The sequence below is a fragment of the Xiphophorus maculatus genome, chromosome 5 (assembly GCF_002775205.1).
Source record: "Xiphophorus maculatus strain JP 163 A chromosome 5, X_maculatus-5.0-male, whole genome shotgun sequence".
Lineage (NCBI taxonomy): Eukaryota > Metazoa > Chordata > Actinopteri > Cyprinodontiformes > Poeciliidae > Xiphophorus > Xiphophorus maculatus.
In genome coordinates, this window is record NC_036447.1 from 13,502,508 (window position 1) to 13,524,225 (window position 21,718).

The 21,718-nt window shown below is 40.1% G+C and overlaps 2 protein-coding genes across 3 annotated transcripts in view; one reads left to right on the forward strand and one right to left on the reverse strand.

Annotated features, from left to right (window-relative positions):
* The window catches only part of LOC102221669 (protein FAM184B), a 33,652-nt gene extending 24,709 nt beyond the window's left edge, over positions 1 to 8,943 (forward strand). Inside the window, exons 10-18 of one of the 2 annotated variants that reach the window (XM_023333962.1) lie at positions 136 to 261; positions 523 to 655; positions 929 to 1,059; positions 1,363 to 1,478; positions 2,753 to 3,109; positions 3,195 to 3,309; positions 4,882 to 4,989; positions 6,582 to 6,970; positions 8,308 to 8,943. In XM_023333962.1, the coding sequence (XP_023189730.1) occupies positions 136 to 261; positions 523 to 655; positions 929 to 1,059; positions 1,363 to 1,478; positions 2,753 to 3,109; positions 3,195 to 3,309; positions 4,882 to 4,989; positions 6,582 to 6,970; positions 8,308 to 8,380 (1,548 nt within the window). In that variant the 3' untranslated portion in view covers positions 8,381 to 8,943. The remainder of the gene's footprint in view (positions 1 to 135; positions 262 to 522; positions 656 to 928; positions 1,060 to 1,362; positions 1,479 to 2,752; positions 3,110 to 3,194; positions 3,310 to 4,881; positions 4,990 to 6,581; positions 6,971 to 8,307) is intronic. The other variant, XM_023333963.1, reaches the window with a different exon arrangement.
* A 1,917-nt stretch (positions 8,944 to 10,860) lies between these two features.
* haspin (histone H3 associated protein kinase) lies at positions 10,861 to 20,255 on the reverse strand. The gene is made up of 17 exons (XM_023333274.1): positions 20,185 to 20,255; positions 19,829 to 20,022; positions 19,020 to 19,172; positions 18,493 to 18,615; positions 18,200 to 18,334; positions 16,269 to 17,931; positions 15,540 to 15,684; positions 15,287 to 15,438; positions 15,023 to 15,211; positions 14,029 to 14,114; positions 13,815 to 13,877; positions 13,646 to 13,737; positions 13,383 to 13,462; positions 13,180 to 13,268; positions 12,178 to 12,320; positions 11,989 to 12,091; positions 10,861 to 11,358 (listed from the first exon to the last, which is right to left on the reverse strand). Exons 2-17 carry the CDS (start codon positions 19,984 to 19,986, stop codon positions 11,157 to 11,159), a joined length of 3,576 nt encoding a protein of 1,191 aa, XP_023189042.1. The 5' UTR covers positions 19,987 to 20,022; positions 20,185 to 20,255; the 3' UTR covers positions 10,861 to 11,156.
* Between the last annotated feature and the right edge of the window lie 1,463 nt (positions 20,256 to 21,718).

Below are 21,718 nucleotides of genomic sequence, written 5' to 3' on the forward strand. Positions count from 1 at the left end.
CACTGAACTATGCGTTTCCTTGGACTAATCTGTAAGAGTCTGCATATTGCGGAACAATAGGTCAAATTATTTCTGCAAGCTCATCTCTGACGGTGCGGAGAGCCTTAAAATACTCCGCCTTGTGATCTGTCACAGATGCAGGCCGAGAAAAAGATGGCGGGACAGGAAGATGACAGCCACGCTAACCCTGAAATTGACAAGCTGAGGAAGGAAGTCCAGGACACCAAGGAGATAAACAAGAAACTGAGGGAACTGCTGCAGGTACACACCCCCCCACACACACACACACACTGCTTGTGTGCATCCACACAAGCAGGATGCACATGCACACTGAAAAGTCCTACTCAACATCCATTACTTCATAGATTTTCTCTGTGATGAATAATTTAGCAGCTTTGATGCAAGTGTTGCAGTAGAGAGAGAGACTTTTTTTTTTCTGTGAATGGAGCAAGCCGATCTTGTATACTGGAAGAATGCAGCCGTTGTAAAATAGATAAATGTGTGTGTGTCATTGTGTCAAAGGAGCCTCAGAGCCAGTCCTTGGCAGAGGAGAGACACAGTCACGCCATGGCGCTGCAGGCTTTGGAGAAGCAGGCCAAGGAAGATCTACTATCTGAGATCAACCGACTTCAGACAATGCACCACCTGGAGCTGGGTAACGTTAGCAGAATTTATTATTTCCCTCTTAAAGAGAAAATATATGAAAACAAAAAACACATATTTGTACACAAATGCCTCAAAAAGAAAAACAAACAAAACAAAAAAAAACACATTCTCACAAGTACATTCACAAATGAGAGAAGCAAACGAGCCAGTCCAGTCCAGTGTACACACCCAGATGATAAATTCAGCAGAGCAGCAGCAGGCAGGTGGGAGTGGACCGAACTGATTTAGCTTTCTGTTTGTTTTTGTGCGCGCATGAAATCAGACAAGCAGCGTGCCGAGCTGACCCAGCAGCACACCGAGTGGAGCCGACAGATGACCCAGAGACACATGCAGCAGATAGAAGACCTGCAGGCCCAACTACAAGCACACACGCAGATGATGGCCCTGCAACAGGTGACACACGCAGCGCCGCATATTAATCCCACCGCGTGCGCAGACACGCACGCTCTCTTTGCTCACAGATTTAATCTCCCTCTGCGCGCGCACGGAAGCAAATCACAGCAGCTCACACCTGATATCATTATCTGTGATATCAATAAAATCCTCCAGAGCTGTGGGATTGAGCCAGCACAGCGTGGTGCTCTGCACAGCAGAACTAACTGCATGAAAAACAGAAATCTGACTCTGAACGGAGAGGCGAGCTCTGGAAGTTTCCTCTAACTGCTCTTTATCTGTTGTGCTTTTGTACGGGTGCAGGACCTGAAGCAGCAGAACCAGTACCAAGTGTTCGAGCGACAGCTGGACGAGAGCCGCTGTGCCATGCTGGAGCTCCAGAGAGAAAACACGGCACTGAAAAAGCAACTGCAGGAACGGTACAAAGAAAAAGATTTATTTCGCTGTTAGGCACCTTTCACTCTTCTGCAGCCACAGGCCTTTATAGGGTGTTAATTCCTCCTTAAACTACTTCATTTTGCCACATTAAATCAACAAAATATGAGGCTTATGAGGGGGGGATTGAATGGTGTGGAGCAACACAAAATAGTGCTTAATTGTAAAGAGGAAGGAAAATTGTATGTCTTACTTTTATTTCCAACTAAATATCTGGAAAATGAGTAGTGGCTCAGGCATTTGTATTCAGCCCTCTTAAATCTAAGACATAAATATACTTTGATCTAAACTGTTTAACACCATGTATCAACGTGGAGATGGTGTGTTGGGGATAATGAGCAGTGAGTTTTTCACCTCTTGTAGCGTTTTGCATGCAAGATAAAAAGTCGACTTATTTGACTTGAGGTCCTTTTCCCCATTCTCTGCTGCATCTCCTACCTGGATTGTGCCAAACTGGAAATTGAATTTTTATACTTTCTTTCAGCAGAGGTTTCCTTTATGGTAATCTCCCATAAAGGCCAGCTTTTTAAAGTGAACCACTAGTAATCTTCCTGTCAACAGAATCTCCCACCTGAGCTTTGGATCTTTGCAGCTTCTCCAAAGTTACTTGCTTCAAAATTATCCACAACTTTCTCTTATCTGTCTGCTGTGTTCTTTGGTCTCCATGATGTGTTCATGAAATGCCAGACTGTTCTCTTTTTCCCCCAACTTTACAACTATTTACTACTTTGCAAATAATAGTGTCTATCACATCAAATCCTGGTGAGACTCAGTGACGTTTGTGGTTGTAACATGACAAAATTGGAAAAGTTCAATTTACATAAATATTGCAAAATGCTGTATTTGGTGTAAAAGTGATTATTCTCACAACATGACGTTTTGATCTGGTTGTTTAATATTTGGACCTACAGTAGGTTCAAATATTAAACCGTGCAGGGACTCCACTAATCAGAGACTGTAAAAATATAAGCCTTCATTAAAAAAACGGATAGGTAGCAAAGAAAAAAAGTTCAAGCTACACTAAACATAGTTCATTAAGAAGAATGGGATCAGTAGGATTTACTATATAAATTGAAAATGGACAGAAGATTGAAAACTCTCCCTGTGCTGGACCAGGATATAAATCTAGATGTAGACTGACTTGACAACTTTCCTTGATCTGTTAAAGTATGTTTATTTGGTTGTGCATATTAGCATTTTCTGCTGAAGACAAGATCATCATAGTGCTTATTCTTTTGGATGTTTCTCCTCTTTGTAGGTCCGTGAAGAAGAATTCAGAGGTTGAGGAGAAAGAGGAGGAGAGCACAGACATGAGGAAGAACAGAGACGCTCAGCTGGAGGAGGAAGCACAACATCTGAAGGAGGAGGTGGAGAAACTGAGGGTGGAAATGGAGAAACTCGAGGAGTCCCAGAAACACTGGGAGGAGAAGAAAGAGGATGACCTGAAAGAGGAGGAGGTGGACGAGGAGAAGAAGAAAGAGCGAGAGGAGGAGAAAAGGAAAGAGGAGGTAGAGGAGATCAGAAGGGAGCACAAGAGGGAGATGCAGAGTTTGGTTTCGGAGTACAGCAGTGCGCAGAACCACTTGCAAGCTCGCATAGTGGCTTTGGAGAACGAGTGAGTAGAGAAGAGGAGGAGAAAACGAGAACGCTCCAGATTAGGAATGTGAGAAACGTTGTGCGTTTGTTTGATTTACCTGCAGACTGCGGGAGCGAGAGGAACGCTGCAGGAGGAGGGAGCCTCGATGTGACGACATGTCTCTGGGGAGACTCCAGGAGCGGCTCATGGAGAGAGATCAGCTCATTAAACGCTTAGTGGTGAGAATACACACATGAACACAAGTTTAACCTAGATTTTTTAATGCAATAAAAGTCTATAAAACACGCAAACATGCAAAGTCTGTAAAAAAAAAAAAGCTAATCTTGATATAAAAAATCATTAAATAGATCTGAGATTTAGTTTAAAATCCAGTTGTTATCTAAATTTACAGAACTGACAAGATGCTAAAAAAGGAGCTTTATCTGTTGCAGTTGGGAATGACAGATTGAAATCACTGAACATGAGACACCAGACTCTTTATGGTGTGTCAGGAAGGAAGAGGATGAGTTTGACTTTGGGAGCAATAACAGTCCAAAAAAAAAAAAAATCTAATGAGTTTCTTGCATGCTTGAAATGAGACCTTTACACTATGAACGGTGCTATAAATGAGCCACGAATGGAGCCCTGCAGACTGCCAGCCTGTTTTCATTTATTTAAATTAGGTCACATGTTCTTTAAAGCTGTAGACAGGCATCGCTTCGCTTTTGGAGTGTTTGGTTTGACCCAGCCTGAAAAATGATATCCGCAAACCTTTGATTCACTATGTAGTCTATTTCTAAGAAATGTTGTGATTGTTAAATATGTTCTATCCTTAAGTTAAACCGACCATCATGGATTAGAGATGATGAGTCATTTATGAATGGCATATCCCAACTTTCTAATAAAATCATTGATGTGTTTATGCTTAAAAAGCTCAGGAGCTTTAAGGTGCAGTAAAATAACACGATGCGTTTTAACAGCATTGCATGCAACTTAAATCGCTCACTAGTGACCATCTGGATCAGTTCCTTCCAACTTTATTTTATTTTGTTTCATTTTGTGATTTAGTTAAACCCAAAGCCAATTGTAATAAAGTTTTCTTTAAATAAAGACAGTTGTCAGGCAATTCTGGTTGCCACATCGCCGGAGGTGGATCAGCTGCTTTAGAAACACCAGCCAATAGCGTGTCAGGTAGCATTTATTTCATCTATGCATTTTATCTTTCCAAGCTGCGTTTTGTTTCAAATAGCTTAACAACAACAAAAATATCTGCAAATTGTATTTTTTTTCCGCGAAGAATTTAGAGTTACATTCCATGGAAAAATTTGAATATCCGTAATGTTTTGAATTTAATTTTTTTTTTACACAAACTTATTGTACGAATCATCATTTCCGATGTTTGGATGATTTTTCCATCAGTTCCAGCTCCAAGGAGCAGCTTTGAGTAAATAAGCGGCGCTTTGTGAGACCAAGCATTTAGGCAGCCTGAATGGTTGCCATGGATGATTTCTAAAACATGCATTAAAGAATCAAAGCAACACTCCAGGTATGTTTTTAATGAGGGAATAACTTTATAATGTACAGTTGATTTTACAAAATGCCCCCTCTTTAAAACCTTCCCAGAGTAATTCTCATTAATTGTGTGTGGTCATTTGTAAAGGAAGAGACGCCGTTTTAATAAAGTGTCCTCTGACACGGTGCTGTGTGGGCCATCTGTGTGGCATAAGGCAGATTAGCCTAGTTGCTCACAGAGCACAAATACAAGAACAACCAGGCCAGTCAAAGTCCTTCCTCGTCCTCCTTCCCCACAGGAAGAGAGGCATCAGCTGCAGCTCCACCCTCCCGTCGCCGGGGACAACAGCACTCTCAGGCCCCGTGACAGCAAGTCTCGCCCCGGCAGCGTCACGCCAACCATGAGGGTGAGTTTGGCAGTTTGACGCATGTCCACAAAGTCATCAAACACAGCCTCCCTTCCTCACTGAAGGGTTTTCTGAGCTGAGGCCAGATTGTGTTTTTGATGCTGGAGATTGTCGACTTGACAGCCCACTTCTCTGTTGTACAGGCTTGGCGCTGCAGTCTAAGGACTCCATTAGGCTCATTTTATTTACATCACTTAAAAACAATAAAAACTTGGATTTATGCATGAGCTTTACTCTATGATGTGTGGCTGTTTGTCAGTGAGAAACCTTATATGGAAATACTAAACAGCTTTGAAAAAGTAGAAACTGCTTGAGCTTTCTTCTAGTTTTGATATAACCACAAAGCGTAGTGTACTCCAGTGGGATTTATGTGATATGCCAACATAAAGTAATCATTTTGAAACGGGAGAAAAAAGATACATCCTTTTCCACATTTTATGTTTTATTTGTGTAAAAAAGCTTGACATTTATTTGTATTCACTCACTTTCACTCTGATACTCCTATATAAAATCAAATCCAAAGAGATGTCTTCAGAAGTCCCCTGATTAATAAAAAGAGTGTTGCTGTGTGTAATTTAATTTAAACCCAACCGTTCTCTGAAGGCCACATAAGTTTTCTAGAGAACAAACAGCATCATGAAGACCAACGAACACAGCAGGCAGGTCAGAGAAAAAGTTGTGCAGAAGTTTAAAGCAGAGTGAGCTTCTAACTCAATATCCCAAGATTCAAACATCATCTCACAGAGCTCTGCTCAACCCGTCAGCTGAACATTTAAAGAGTATGGCTCGGATGCAAACCTACCAAGATATGGCCAGGCGTCTAATCTGAAAGGCAGGGAAAGGAGAGGGATAATTTGATAGGTAGACATGCACAATTATCTGTTGTGGATTTTAAAAATCTGACATTTATGACATTTATGGAAGAATGAGAAACAGAAAGTCACCGTTGGAATGAATCAATAAAAAGATCTGTTAGCATTTTGTCTTAAGCAAAGTATGAGACACAACTCTGGTCAGATAAGACCAAAATTGAACGTTTCAGCCAGCATGCTGAGTGGTAGAAAACTAGCATTGCCCTAAACACACCTTCCATGGTTGTGGCAGCATCATGCCTTAAGGACAAGAGTCTTTAAACTGCAATCCAGCAGGGTGATTCTTAACACACATACAGAGATACAGTTCAATGCTTTAGTTCAAAGTGTACGTTATAATGGCCTAGTCAAAGTCCAGATCTAAATGAAGTTGAGACTTTAAAAGTGATGCTCACACACTGTGTTTACAAGCTGACAGAACTTGAACTGTTTTGCAAAACTAAAAAAAGTCTAATATAATTTTCCTTCAACTTCACAGCTATGAATTAGTTTGTGTTGCTGTATCACTTAAAGCCTCCCAGGAACACTGAGACCTGTGGCTGAACGTGACAAAATGTCAAATAATTGAAAGAGTATGAAGTGAGTAAAGGCTGAAAGACAGATTAATGCCAGCTCTTTGTTTTGTGGCATTGGTGGTTTTTCTAGGCACCAACCAGTCAAAGCTCTGACAATTGACAACAGGAAGCAATAAATCTGATTGTGATTCTCTTTCTCTGGCAGAGAAAGGATGGGGAGTCTCCTCCGCGCGTCACCAGCATCCCCAGCACCGCTGCCTACGACAGGAGCATCTTCCTTTCCCATTCCTCTTCATCGTCTTCCTCCTCCGTGCATCCACACTCCTCAACACTTCCACACCAGTCCAGCTCCCATCCCCACATCTCTCCCCACTACTCCACCTCCTCTCTTCCACACAAGCACACCTCCCTCTCCCTGAGCCAACATTCCTCCCCATCCCTCCCTCGCTCCCCCAGGTCCCGGACGTCCTGCATCCCTCCCACCCCGGCGCCAACCGCTCCCCTGCCCGTCTGCCCCTCATCTCAGACGGGCATCCGATACGTGTCCCCCTCCTGTCAGGAGCCACACTCGTACATGCAGGCCCAGTCAATCAGGTATGAATTTTCTGATGTTTGAGCTTTCTCTTTTGAGACAAAGCATAACCTCAATGTGTCTCCATATTCAAAGACAGCCAAAAAAAAACGAAAAAGGATCTAAACAGGAACTCTTTGGAATGCTGATTAACTACCTTTTAGTCACCTCAAGCGACTGCGTTCGTCACCCGGTGCAGTCTTCACTCTGAGCTGTAGGCGTTTGTGATTTCCCATCTTACTGGCAGATCAGAGTCTTGGGAAATGTCAGAGTGAAAAATAGGATCACAGATCTGCTTCAGGAAGAAGCTTCTTTGGCACCTTTTCCGTGATGCTTCAACTCAGTACGCATGAACTCAAAGTGGCCAATAAAAGTCAGAGAATATGCTGCTGAACTTCGTATTTGAAACTTTGCTTGATACCTTTGAGAAATATGGTTTATTTCCCCCTATTTGTCCTCTTGACTCCCTAGTAATCAACGCAGTAGGACGAGATGATAAGAAGAGAGGTTCTGTCCTTGTTCTTCCTGGTTCCCTGAGGTGGTGCTCCTGTTTCCTCGCTGAACCTCAGAGCTTCAGATGTAGAAATGTCTCCTTTATGACTGAGCTCTGTTAAATTGACAGCTCCACTAAGTGAACAATAGAAATTGATTCATCTAAATACCACAATAAAAATACTTCTACTATTAATAGGCTTAGGTTTTCTATACATTACAGCATAATTACCTGCTCTGTCACTCAGCAACTAGAGCCTCTCACTGAGTCTCTTAATGTCACACAACTAGTCAGGTGAGAGTAAAGAGTGTAGCGTAACTTTGACATTAGCTACTTTAAACTGTAGCTAATATATACATATACATAAAATATACATAAGAACAGTGCTGCTAAAAAGATTTTTTTAAATTTTTTCATCGGCCGGAGTATCCAAAGATTTTTTTCAACATTTTCTTAGCCTATAGGAAGCTGTTTGTTTACTAATCGTATCTAAATCTTTGTGGTCTTCTCAGATCAGTTAGATTAAATTTAACACAGGCAGATTTTGTTCACTAATTCAATGACTTCTTAAAGAATTGAATTATTTGGGAATAAAAGCGTAAAAGATGTTCACAACAGATGAGCAACGAACCTTTCCCATTTTATGAGTAAATATTTTGAAAACCATGAATGTTTTTCCTTCTACTTTACAATTATGCATAACATTATGTGGGCTAATCACATAAAATCCATTTAAAAACATTGAGGTTTGAAGTTGCAGCGTAACAAATGTTCAAAGGGTAACATTTCTTATGCAAGGTACTTTATAAGTACATTTGTTTTTTCTTAAAAAGATAATATATGTGTTTTTTTCGCATGTGTTTTTAGGGGCCCATACCTGGAGCAGAGGGGGACAGAAGGGCTGAAGCAGGAGTGGTTCACCAAATACTTCTCCTTCTAAGCACAAATACACACACACACACACACACGCACGCCCACACACAGATGCTGCAAAAACATCTCATACAAGGTTCATTGCTTCTTTTACAGAGAAAGACTGATAATAACAAACACACACACACACGCAAACAGACAAAACCTTTAAAGCACAGCAGTTCACACAGTCACAAACAGACATATTTATGGGCTCATCACCAGCAAGGACATCTCAGACATTGCCTCAAAGCTCAACCAAAAAGTGCTTCTCAACACATGCCTGACCTCTTCTCAGAACATAAGCCTGCCAGATAAAACTTTCTATAATCGTTTTTTTTTCCAAAGGCAGTCTTCCTTTTTTAACGCAGCTGTTTTTCTTGACCCATCACAGAGTTACTTCAGGCAAGTGAGCATTTTTCTTTTCCTAACCAACAACAACCAAGTGTTTCATCAAGTGTGGAAGCGGTTAACATATTCAGTCCAGAGCCAACATAAAGACGGACACATGAGGCCCACGATATCATGTTTGTTTCGATGCAAAAATGTAAGATACTCCTTAATGAAAACTGAATAAACATATTTTGTTTTTGTAAGTGCCTCTTTCTTGTCAGTTTTATGGAAGAGTATATTTGTCACTGTTTTTAGGAGTTCACAGATGGAAAAAACTTTATCAAACTGTTAGAAAGACTTAAAGAGAATACTTTTGCTTAAGGTAAAATTTTTGCTTAAATTTTTAAACATCCTATATTGATGATTTTGTGGATTTTTTTTTTTAGATTTTCTCTTTCACATTTCAGATTCATCCACGATAAAATGTACAGACCTCTCCCTTCTTTGTAAGTGGAGCAACTTGAAAATTTGGTGGTGTATCAAATTTCCCCCCTACAGTTTAGTCCCACACAAAACAAGCAAAAAGCATATTTTTTGTGTGTGTGTGTGGAGTCAAGTTTTGCCAATCATCAACTTAAAAGACCCGTATTTTTATAATTAAATGCCATTTCAAATGATTTCCCTGTGTTGACGTAAGACCTGGTACAGAACATCTCCATTACACCAGCCGTCCCCCTGCCTTCCCTCCAAAAATAGTCTGAGTGTTAGTGACTTGGTTCTTGATTACTTTCTGTCACCAAGTAATTATACAATGATTCATATATGAATCATCTGAGCTACTCCATTAAATGTGTGAAAATAATCACCAGTTCAGCGCCTGAGGAGATGTGGAGGAGACTTTTTGCTGAAGCCCATAAAGATGTCCAAATAAAGAGAGACCAAACGAAACACTCAAAAAGAGCGGGTGTTGCCAAGCAACAAGAAATTAATCAAGCCTTAAAGCACAAAGTCACAACTGACCTTGTTTAATATCTTGTATAAATTACCTATGTATTTGCCTTTATAGATATATAAACAGTGATGTCAGTAATGCGTTACTTAGTAACTCATCTGACTTCTGTTCAGTAAATATAAATTAACGTTACTATTTCTAATCCTGAAATCAGTGGGTGTTACTATATTTGTCGTTTTACTTAGTAAAAGTAGAACGACAAATATAGCCACTCGTCATTTTACTCCCCGCAAGAAGTTTCGGGGAGTGACGTCTCGTGTAATACCACACAGCAACACTATGTAAACAATGGAGGGAGGAAAGAGATGCAATGTTTTATAGCTGGAAATACAAATTCAAATATACTTGATTGATCCCAAAGGGAAATCAAATACAATTGAAATTAATACATTTTAAAGATGTTTTATCAAGTTTTGATGTTTACTCACTGTGCTGGCAAAAAGGAGAATAATGAGTGATTTCCAGCACTTACAAAAGACATTTATTGGTGAGGCTGAACGGGGAAAAGTTTAGCCTCTAGAGCAGGCATCTTCAAATCCAGGCCTTGAGGGCTGGTGTCCTACAGGTTTTTGATGTGGCTCTGTTCCACTATGTCCGAGTCAAATAATCAGGTCATTAGCAGGACTCTGGAGAGCACTAAGGAGGTAATTCAGCCGTTTGTTTGAGGTGTGTTGAACCAGGGATACATACAAGCAGGCCTGACTGGATTTGAGGACTCGTGCTCTGGAGTGATGTGAGGTCATGTGATCTGACAAGTGATGGATGCATCATGGTAAGAGACACAAAATAATCTTTGTGAAGTTATGAAGAAGCCTTTCCACAGTGGTTGTCCTATCATCAATACAAGTGAACATTTAATGCAACAGTGGAAACAAATCTTGTTAAATTGCAGGAGCTTGTTGAAATTATGCCACAAGGGCAATGTTTAATAAAAGTTAAAGGTAATCCAACAAAATAAAAGTGCTTTTTCTTTTGTTGGCTAGGCAATGTACAAATAAGCTTATATCAATTTATATTGAGCTCCATCTCTAAGTAGAGATTTATGAGTAGATCTAATGCCACATCATGGGATAAAATAAAGAAAATACAATCAATTTCTAATAAAAAGTTAAGTAACCCATCCCATTCAAATACCAAATCAGACTCAGGTTGCAGTCAATTTACTTGCAGTACAATTCAAAGCAATAACATTTCAAGATTACAAAATAATCACAAAAGTGAATCATACAGAATCAGCATGCTGTATGCAAGTAACGTAAAGGTCAACAACAACGGAGAGGAACGACTATAAAAAGTCCTACAAATTATATCCTGTTTAATAACATTAAACAGGATATAAAGAGACATGCAATCCTGCTCACTCACAAATTATTTTAATGTGCTACTTGTGCTTATTACAGAGTCACATGGTTTTCTTTGTGTGAATCTCCATACAGTTATGTTGTCTGTGCCTAAACCACTACCGAAACATCGGGCAGTTCTGCAGAGTGTCTGTGGCGGAGCTGTACTGGAGGACGTCGTCATAGAAACGGGTCAGTTCCTCTCGCGCATTCTTGGTGCCCCTCCCCCCTGAACTCTTGTACTTCATTGAAAGCAGCTTAGAGCACAGGTAGTGGAGCCACAACACGTTGGTGCGAGGGTGGTAGCTGCTCCACTTGTTTCTTTAGAGATGAAACAGAAACAAGAAATCAGTACTACAGCTAAACACTGGGGGAAAAAGTAAGATAATTCCCTGGAGTTCTCTGAGCCTGTTGTACACCCATGAACCATCACAAGGTTCCAGCGTTAGAAAAAGACTTATTTTAAATTTAAAGCAACAATAAGTGGATAACTTTGAATTAACTGTGGGTTTTCTCTAATTCACAGGCTCAAAAGTAAACCGGCCCAAACAAACACACACTTCCCAATAATTGGATAAATGTCTCCAGGTGATGTTGCAGAAAAGCATCTAGTATCCTTCTGACTGGATGTTAATATGTTTGGATGAATCATTTCGACTTATACAATCATTGTGGTCAAACAGAAGAATTACTTTATCATTAATGACTTCAGAGTTTAAATCTACAACCTGTGGGACAGTAAACATATTTTAAGAAATAAATGTATTATAACATCCTCAATATGCATCATTATTCTGCTACTCCTATGACTGAAGCCCTGAAGACTCATTTAGCATGCACCAACATCTAACATGATTCATGAAGCATCCATCATACAGACGCCAGCAACACCCAAACAAACATCTCTAAGCAGAACAGTTTCACAACATGAGCTACTAAAGCACCACTGACCCGTTTTCCTGTCTCATCAGTCTGTAGATTTCAAACTGGTAGTCTCCCTGACCCATGAAGAGCTCCTCGTCTTTTGAGATGTCACAGGAAACAGTCAGATCATCTGGAGGGAACAACATGTTCTACCGTTGGACGGTTTTTAAGCCAAACCACGCAACACGAGTGTTGCATGATATAACAAAAACTGACCAATTTCTAGCCTGGAGAGGGAATAGTCGATGATGCGGACCAGCACGCCTTTGGTTTCCATGCTGTGAGCTTCTCCGTTGAGGAGGAATGTCCCCGTCTTCTCTCTGGTGGCTTTCACAAGCACATTCCCCCAGTGGAGGTCCCTGTATTACACAGTGAAAGTGCTCAGTATATTAGGGTTAAGGGATATCAGCATTTTAACAATATGCCTCAACTAACGGCTAGAGGTGCACCAATTAGTCATTTAGAGGTCCAAATAGCCCCATAGGGTCAGAATCCCGCTTCATTAAATGCATCATATGTAGGAGCTTCCTTTGTTTTTAGACAAAGTAATGGTGAACTAAATATTTTTTAGTGAAGTTAATTGCAGGGTCTCTAACCACAATTTCTCACAAATAAAGCCACATTTTGAGTTCAAAAACCCATTTTTGTTGCTAAATTATTGAATAGACAAATGTATGAGCTCAGCAACAAAGATAGTTTAACTGTTATTCATCAAATTGATGCTATGATACCCATTCAGCTTTCATGTCCTTCAGGAACCCCTGGTCATTCATCCCATCCCATCGTTTTGTGAAGCAAAAAATAACTTCTAGTGGGCCAAGACAAATGGCTGTTATGTCATGCATATGCGAGTACCAGAAAGGTTCTGACTGAAACCTTTGCATACATTAAAATAATAAAAAGGATAGCATTTAAAACACTACATGCTAAAATCAATGTAATTAATGAATTAAAATTAAAGCCTTAAAGTTCTGACCCATGCTTTGATTCATAAACCGGAATGATCGTGTAATTACCAATTTTTCTCTTGAATTCCAAACTGTCCCCCTACACAATGATGTGTAATAATTTTATGTTTTTATTTAAACAAATATTTAATAAGCAAGTCAAGATAGAAACCGGCATCAGCCAGGAAAAACCTTGGTGCATGTCTGCTGTAGGCACCGATTCGGGTTCTAGAAGAATTTAAAATCACAGATGCATCCACTTTTACTCCACCTGTGTTCGAAATGCAGCTCCTGCTCAGCAACAGCCAAGGCAACGGTGACCTGATGAAGGATGCTCCTCGCCACCACAAACGACGCCAACTTAACACAATGATGGCTTGAATTAACACACGCCAAACAAGATGAAAACTGTCTCACAATGTTTTGTTTTCACATCACATGGACACCCCAGAGCTAAAGGTTTTTTGAACTTACCGTTCCATTGCTGTTCTCCAGGTCAACGCCTCCAAACTCAAACTCAAGGATTATGAACAAGTGATCTTCCTCAAAGAAATCTTTGCAAAAATTCACAAAAAGAGACTCCATGAAACATTAAAACAAATGCTGGTCCTCAAATGGTTTTTCAGCACTTTTAAATGGAGAAATGTACTTTTCATTTCTGTTCATCAGCCAATAACAACAAAATCTGAAATCTTTCGATTTCAACAACATAATGGCTATTATCACTTTAAACAAACCTGGCCGGTCATTCTCAGATCCTTTGTGTTTGTCAAACGCGTCCCATGCTTTCAGGAACTCTGGTGGGTAGCAGCCTTGAACGCAATGAAGGCTGGGAGGAAACGACACGCATCGAGTTAAATCAACACAGATGAGACCTTCTCAACTGAAACAAAGAAATAAACTCACTCATTGAGTCCAATAAAGCCATGAGTCTGATTCTGCTGCTTCTCTTTCAGGTGGCTCAGCTCCCTGGTGAAAAAAAAACATCCGATCAAAGCTCGTCATCATTGCAGCTCAGCTGGACGATTCTGAAGTGGCTTCAAATTCTCCTCATTCTCAATGGCTACATGTAGACACCACAGTCTGGCTATTCTGGGAATGTACCTAGAATACCACTCACTTGGAGATAATAATCTCAGGAAGGATTTCTCCAAAGGTCTTCTGGTCCTCTCCATTGACCTTCTTGCTGCCCTCTAGTGGAATAACCTGAAAACAAAAGAGTGAGTGTACTGTACTGTTAAAGTACACAGTTTCATTTGTGACTAACCGGAATTTTGTGAAAAATTATTTTAGCATTGATTTCTCACTCAGAGATTGATATTCAGTGAGCGTATCCTAATAGGGAAATACTGTAATGCTTTAAACAGCTGATGTTCTTCATTACAGATGACAGGACAATGGTCATTTGGATGAATGTTCAGACTTTGGGTGGACAGACAAATATAGACCAATGTATGAATGGATTTAAAAACAAAAAAACCCAATGAATTATGAAAATAAAAACAGATAGAAGGATTGCTGAACTACAATACAGACCAAAAGTTTGGACACACCTTCTAATTCAATGGGTTTTCTTTATTTTTATGACTATTTATAAGGCAAGAAATCCCACTTATTAACCTGACAGGGCACACCTATGAAGTGAAAACCATTTCAGGTGACTACCCCTTGAAGCTCATCAAGAAAATGCAGAGTGTGTGCAAAGCAGTAATCACCTCAAAAGGTTGCTACTTTGAAGAAACTAGAATATAAGGAGGTATTTTCAGTTGTTTTACACTATTTTGTTTAGTGCATATTTCCACATGTGTTATTCATAGTTTTGATGCCTTCAGTGAGAATCTACAATGTCAACAGTCATGAAAATAAAGGAAACTCATTGAATTAAAAGGTGTGTCCAAACTTTTGGTCTGTACTGTATGTTGACAGACAACTGTCAAACAGGTCTGGGAATAAAGTCTGGAGATGCTGCAATTTTTCTATTCTGTTTTACTTTTCCAATAATTATGCAAATCTGCGAAAAATATTTCAATGAAATTCTGCAGATCAATTTTTTTTTAAGTGAAACCTCTTTGCTCTAAGTGAAGCATGTTAAGGGTAGATGATAATGCACATACTTTGAGAGCCACCATCTCTCCCGCGGCGTTGGTGGTAGAGAAGACCTCCCCAAATGTTCCTTCACCAATCTTCACACACCGCTTCATCCGGTGAGGGAGAATACACTCTTCCCAGGACAGAGGACACTGCTGGCCGCACTCAGCATACACTTTTTCAGCATCTGTCAGATCTTGATCTTCACACACAACCTTAACAAAAAAATAAATAAAAACTATAACATTATTCCATAACATGTCAGTAGGTGTGTGTACTGAATGTTTTACCAGGGAGTGCTGGTGAAGCAACTGCGCCTGGAGGCGTTTGGGCAGTGGAGCAAGTAGTGGACTGGTAAAGAGATCCTGGCTCATGTCTGGTGGCCTCATCTTTAGGGGAGTGGACGTCGGTGACCCAGCCACACTCCTTGGAGTGAGTTGCACTGATGAGAGGAAGAGAAGTGGGGGGGAGGGGTCGGTCAGTAACAATCACATCTGAATATTTTGCGTCGCAGCACTTAGAAACGCTGTGAGATTTTATTACCCCTGCTTTTGCGATAAACAGAGAGTGCAGCTTTGAGGCGGCCCCAGGTGTGTGTGCTGGGTGTGAATTCAGTCAGCAGAGATGACAGGTTGAGCGGATTCGTCCTCGGTGGAGTAGAGAAATTGACTGCAGCTGCCAGCAACTCCTATAAATAAAGTGTGTTAACTTCATAAAGACACAATTCCTGCTTGGTTTGTGATTATGAGAAGCACTTGGGACAAATACAACTAGAGAACAAAAAAAACAAACAAACAAACAAAAAAGAATAGATCATGCTGTGAAGATGCATCAGGAGAGACAGACAAATTGCTCAAAAATGATTGGAAGATGGATAAAACTTAATACAGGAAAACCCTGAAAGAAAATCTCTGGGTTGCAGCAGACTTCCAGCAGGAGAACCCAAAAAACACAGCAAGAAAGAAAAGAGAACCGATTAACTCCAAGCATGTTCAAGTGACAGAACAGCCCAGTCAAAGCCCAGTCTCCAATTGATCTCCAAATCAAAATGAGAATTTTTGTCTTGGAAATTCAAAATAATTCTCTATGAAGTAGAAAACTGAATACATTTTTTTCTTGTAGCTCAACCTCAGTTTGGTCTGTTGCATAAAATATCAGTGAAATTAACCTCAGTTATTGAAATGTGACAAAATGTGAAAAGGCATGTGTGAATATTTGCACTCTAGCCGTCATCAGTTTTGACTCGGATGTGTTTGTGTGTGCGACTCTCACATCAGTGTGCGAGAAAATCGGCTCGTTGATGCTGCAGTTCACAGCTGTGCTGGTGCCCTGCTTCTTCCTGAACGCCTGCGCTCCAGCAGCGCCCCTGTTCTTCCAGCGGCTCACGCTCATTCCGCTAACACACGCCTTCCTCGCCATCCCGCTCCTGTCTGATGATGGGCTCCTCTGTTTGGGGGCCCGAGACCCCTTCTCTCTGTTGGGGAAACTTTTGATGGATTTTTTGACTTCTTTATTAGAGCTGATGCTTTGTGAAGCAGTTCTCGGGGAGCTGGCGTCTTCACTGCACTCATTGTCGGAGAAATGACCGGTCTGGACATCACTGGATGAGTCTGAGAAGCTGGTTAAAGATTTAAGCGTACCATCTTTAGGCTGCAAAATGTCTGTCAACTCTGAAAGAGATAGTTTATTGACTTTAACAACAGCAGAGGAGGTCAGCGAAGCCTCCTTCAGCTCTGAAATGTCCGACGACTCTGCTTTAGTTTCTGGATTGTGTTCATACTGCGAGCCCTGGAGATGCAGCTGAGAGAGTGAAAGTTTCTTTATCTGAACCACGCATTCCTCTGTACATATTGTGCTCTTTGCCGTTTTGGCATCTTCATCAGTTAACCGTGTTGGTGCTCCTCTGGCAGCTGGGGATTGTGTCTCCATTATTTCCTTATAGCTGTTTTGAGCGTCCAAGTTCTCCCCGTTTACTTCTCCGCTGAAGAGTTCAGGAAATTTCAAAACATTCACAACATGGTCATCACTGGCTGAATCTGCAATGTCCATATTAGAAACTGGTGACCTGTAATCGCTGGTTTTACTAGTTGTTACGGAGACACTGCTACGAACCAATTCTTCTAAACAAAAATCAAAAGTTTGACTCCACGCTGTGGAAGAAGGTACTACTTTTGATTCGGGGCTCAATAGCTCCAAGCAGGATGAGTCTGAGGTCTGACTGGAAAGCTGAGTAGTGGGGATGAAGTTTAATCTCTGTAGCTGAACCGTACAGGGATGGCTCAGACATCTCTCCTTCAGAGCCTCGATCAACCACTCCAACCTTCCTGCTGCCGATACAAACACACTGCTGCTTTCAATTTCTGACTTCCCACTGTCCAAGTCTCCGCGGTGGCATTCGGCATCGTTGCTGCAAACCCTTCTGCCTGACTCAGAAAATAAATCAAGCGACTGTTCCTCATTGTGATGCAGATTTGCTTCTTTCTGCAAGGAAAGTGGTGCAGGAAGTCGCAGTAAATCTGGGTCTTCTTGGAAAGTGTTCAACACGCCTATAGAGCTGCCCAGAGCAGACGGAGGAGAGGCAACCTGACTGGGGAACCTTGGGTGTCTTCGCTTGTTGAAGTTGGGCATCGAGGGCGTGGAGCAGAAGATGGGTTTGCTCGGAACGGATCCGAGGCTGTTCTCTGCTAACTCGTTAAGGGAGAACTCTCTGAAAGGCTCGATGGACCTTGGAGCATTCACTGAGTTCTCTGCGCTTGACAGGCCAAACACTGGAGGGGCCCTACATCTCCTGGAGGGATGTTGATTCACGCTGGAACCAAATGGTCTGGAAATGAAGTCATCTGACGAGTTGAGTAAACTGACTGTAGCTTCAGGTTTGGTGGAAGCGGCACGTCTGCGACGGGTTACGAAGCGGCCACCAGACGGAAGGCGAACACTGGCATAAGAAAAAGGAGATACAAAGAGTATTTGCTCTATGCTTTTTATGCAATTGTTATTCTGAAGTGTTATTTGGTGGGTTTTGGCTTTGCGTTTATTATGTGCTTCATCATCAACATGCCTATAAGACAAGAGGTGGAAATTAGCCAAACTGGCTATAATCTTGTGTATTTACATGCAAGTATTCATTAATAGGTATTGTCCCATTTTTAAAAAATGAAGTTGAACTTCCATTTCATAATACTGGACACCAACTGACCACATACCTGGAGTTCATCTTCGTTTTAGCTTGGATTTTTTGCAGTTTCGGTACAGATGTTTCGCTCTCACTCTCACTGGTGGTAAAAACTCCTCGATCTCTCCGTCTTGTGAACACAGGTACAGATCCTATCCGTTTTGATCTGATAAAGTACAGATTGTATCAGAAAAACAGCAGGGCAAGCAGAATTCAGAACACCTCACGAGGCTAGGGAAATTTTTAAGGCAAGGTACAAAGAGTTGAAATTGCTCTAACTTAAAATCATGCTAGAGAAAATATTTATATGAACCAAACAAAGACCTGGTTGTTTTTCTACGCTTTGTGTGTAAAGGCGGCTTCATGATGCTCTCCCCATAGTTGCTGGTCTCCGATTGACACAGAACGGCCTTCTGCTTACTACTGGAAACACCTCTGTTCTTCCCTCTATGTAGCAAGAGGTAAAGGTACATTATATCAGCAAATACTGTGATTGTTAGACCAAAACTATTGAAAAACATGTCATGATGTTGAAAGTTTCACTGCAAAGTTCAATAAAATCAAACATACGTTCCCCCGAAAAAGGTTTCTACACACTTTCAACTTTACAATCACAAACTTGAATGTGGTCTAATGGGATCTTATGTGACAGAGAATAAATTAATACACTTTATTAATCAGAGGCCCAACTTTGTATTCTATCAAATAAAATCCTAATAAAATACACTGACATTTGCAGTTGTAAAGTGACAGAATGTGATTTAATTTAACAGGTGTTAATACTTTTTGGAGGCACTGGAAATAACATCCAACGAAAAGAAAATGAAATTGAGGTTAGTTTTCTCACACACCGAGTTTTCTTGGTCGGTGCCGGATTAGGAGGAGATGGAGCAGTGTTCTCCTCATCACTCATGTTTTTATCAATGAAGCTCTTCAAGCACAGCATGGCTTTTTTCTTGGCAGGACGGTCTGCTCTTTGACCGTCATCCGTTGTGTACCTTCCCCTGTAACATTACAAACACAAGAAGAGAGGGTGTAAAATGCAGAGGTGTTGAAACAAAAACAAACATTGCAAGTTCCTGTCAGACTGTTATGGTCCAATCTCACTGGATGATCAGTGAGCTTCCAATCTCTAGATGAGATTCTGGATTAAACTCATACAAAAAATTTATTTTAAAGCTATTGGCTTCATGATTTTGTTTTATATATGAATCTTGCAAGAAATTCTTAAAAACTCCCCTGAATAAAAAAGGAGGAAAACTATTTTATAAAATGGAATTTAGTTTGACACTACTTTTTGGTATAAATGTTGACAATTTTATTCCAAGTTAAGGAATTGACTTGAAAAAAGACAAATTAAAGTGACAATTTATGAAACCTGAATACAAATGATCTTAAAAGAAAGTCCATATTTTTCCAGATCTTTTCTGAGTGCATGAATTATGCAGCTCTGCAGAATTAAGTCACAACATGCATTCAAAGATATACGTATTGACTCAAATAACTAAGACCGTGAGAGGCAGAGTTTCTGCTGAGTAAACACTTCATAATTACACGAGTTGAGTCCAGACATTTAATTTTGCATAGGATATTTAACCCAGTCTGTTGTACAAATATGAACAGTAAGAATGTTGGAGCCAGGATGAGGCCTTGAACCCACCGTGCCTTGCGGGGTCTTGCGGCCTCAAGCACAGACAAGTCATCAGATGACGGGGTGCTGTCGAAAGCCTTCCTTCGGTCTTCAGGGGAAATCCAAGCCGAAACCTTCCGCCTCAGCTTACCGTAGGTTTTCAGAAACATCGGCTCAAATGGCTTCATGTTTCACATAAATTCAGCTAGAGCCGTGTTTAGGATCTAAAGTTGTCAAAAATACAACAGAAACGACGTGAAACCGCCTGACGTTGCTACAGAAAGAAGTTCTTCTTGAGAGCTGATTAAATATTAACACACCTACGCAGTTTTTAAACAAATTCTAGCAGAATGATTTATTCAAGTAAGAGGCAAAGCATGTCTTACGTGCTTTTTTCCTGTGGGATGAATCTTCTCTCCATCGAAACATCCAACAACCGCTTCTTGTTCAAATTTCCGTAACAACGGTGATTGGTCAAAAACTCGTGTAAGTGTCACTACAGCGCCGCCGAATGGATCGGAGTAATTACAACATGTGGACCAAAATATAGGTCCACGTGTTGTAAATGTAGGCAAATGAAAATATTACATAGAAATATTAAAATAAAAAGTTTATTATATTTTTAATCTAATTAATTACCTTATATAAAATTGTAATATAAATATAAAAACAATTTGATGATGACATCTTTCTGTCCGTCCATCAGTGGTTTATGACAACATAAATCTAAGTACTGCATGAAATAAATAACCCTTTAGTTTTTGAGTCATGGTTTTATTACAAAGAAAGAAAGAAATAAACGATTTTTCTTACTTTATAGAGGAAAAACACATACTTTTTTTTTTTACTCAGAACAATGAACCCTGTATTTACTAAATAACTCTTGTTTGAAAAAGAATGCTCTCTGTCAGAGGTTACGTTTGAATCCAACCTGACAATGTGTGTAATAATTTGATTTAACCACCAGGGGTCCTTACACTACCACACTATTCCTGTCTGTATTTTCAAACCCAAATGTTTAGCAGAAATCTTTCATTGATGTGAGGAAGAATCACGAAGACTGTTTTTACCATCATGAATTGATTTTATTTAAGAGTTACACTTAAAAATCGAACAAAGAAAGCAAGGATTAAAACATTTCTTAATATTTTAAAGTTTTTTTCCAGTCTGTAACTGTAAGGGAAACCAAGAAGGTCTTCAATGTGCCTTCATTGCTTGTAATAAATATAGTTTTTCAGTGAAACCCTCGGCTGAGATAAGGTGTTTACTTCTGAGAAAAAAAATCAATTAAGCTTAAGATAAGCATCTGTGTCATGACAGAGATTATTTTAACTAAGTTATTCTTAGATAAGTAATAAATCACACACGGCTGTAACATGTTAAAAAGGAAACACATCTGTATCCTTTTCCACAGCATTTATGTTTCCTGTTTTTCACTCAATTTATTGTCACATTAACACTTTTGTTCTTTGCCTTGTTGTTTTGGAAGGATTTGTTCCTTTCCCTTCTTTTACTTCATTCTATTTCCATGTTAATAGAAAAAGAGACGCCTTTGCAACCTTTGGAGCTTCATTCAATATCCCCAGACTCTGTTCAATGTTGACAATACTTAGCAAAGAAAGTAAAGAAATGTGTGCTTGGTTGATTATATTTCTTGGCAATACAGTTTATGAAATCTGTTTATTTCCCTTTAAATGGCACCAAGTTTGTGGTGTGCTATGGAATACAAGTCAATCCTGTGCAAAATTGAGCCACAATGATTTCAAAAATGGTTTGATGAAGTTTCTTGGTGAATCAGTGTAAGCAAAAGGGGACATATTTAGAGTTTTTACATCACTATTACATTCCCATTATTTCAAAATAGCCGTCTTGGACATTTTACTGCATGAAGTAAGAGAACTCAGTTTTCTTCATTTTCGG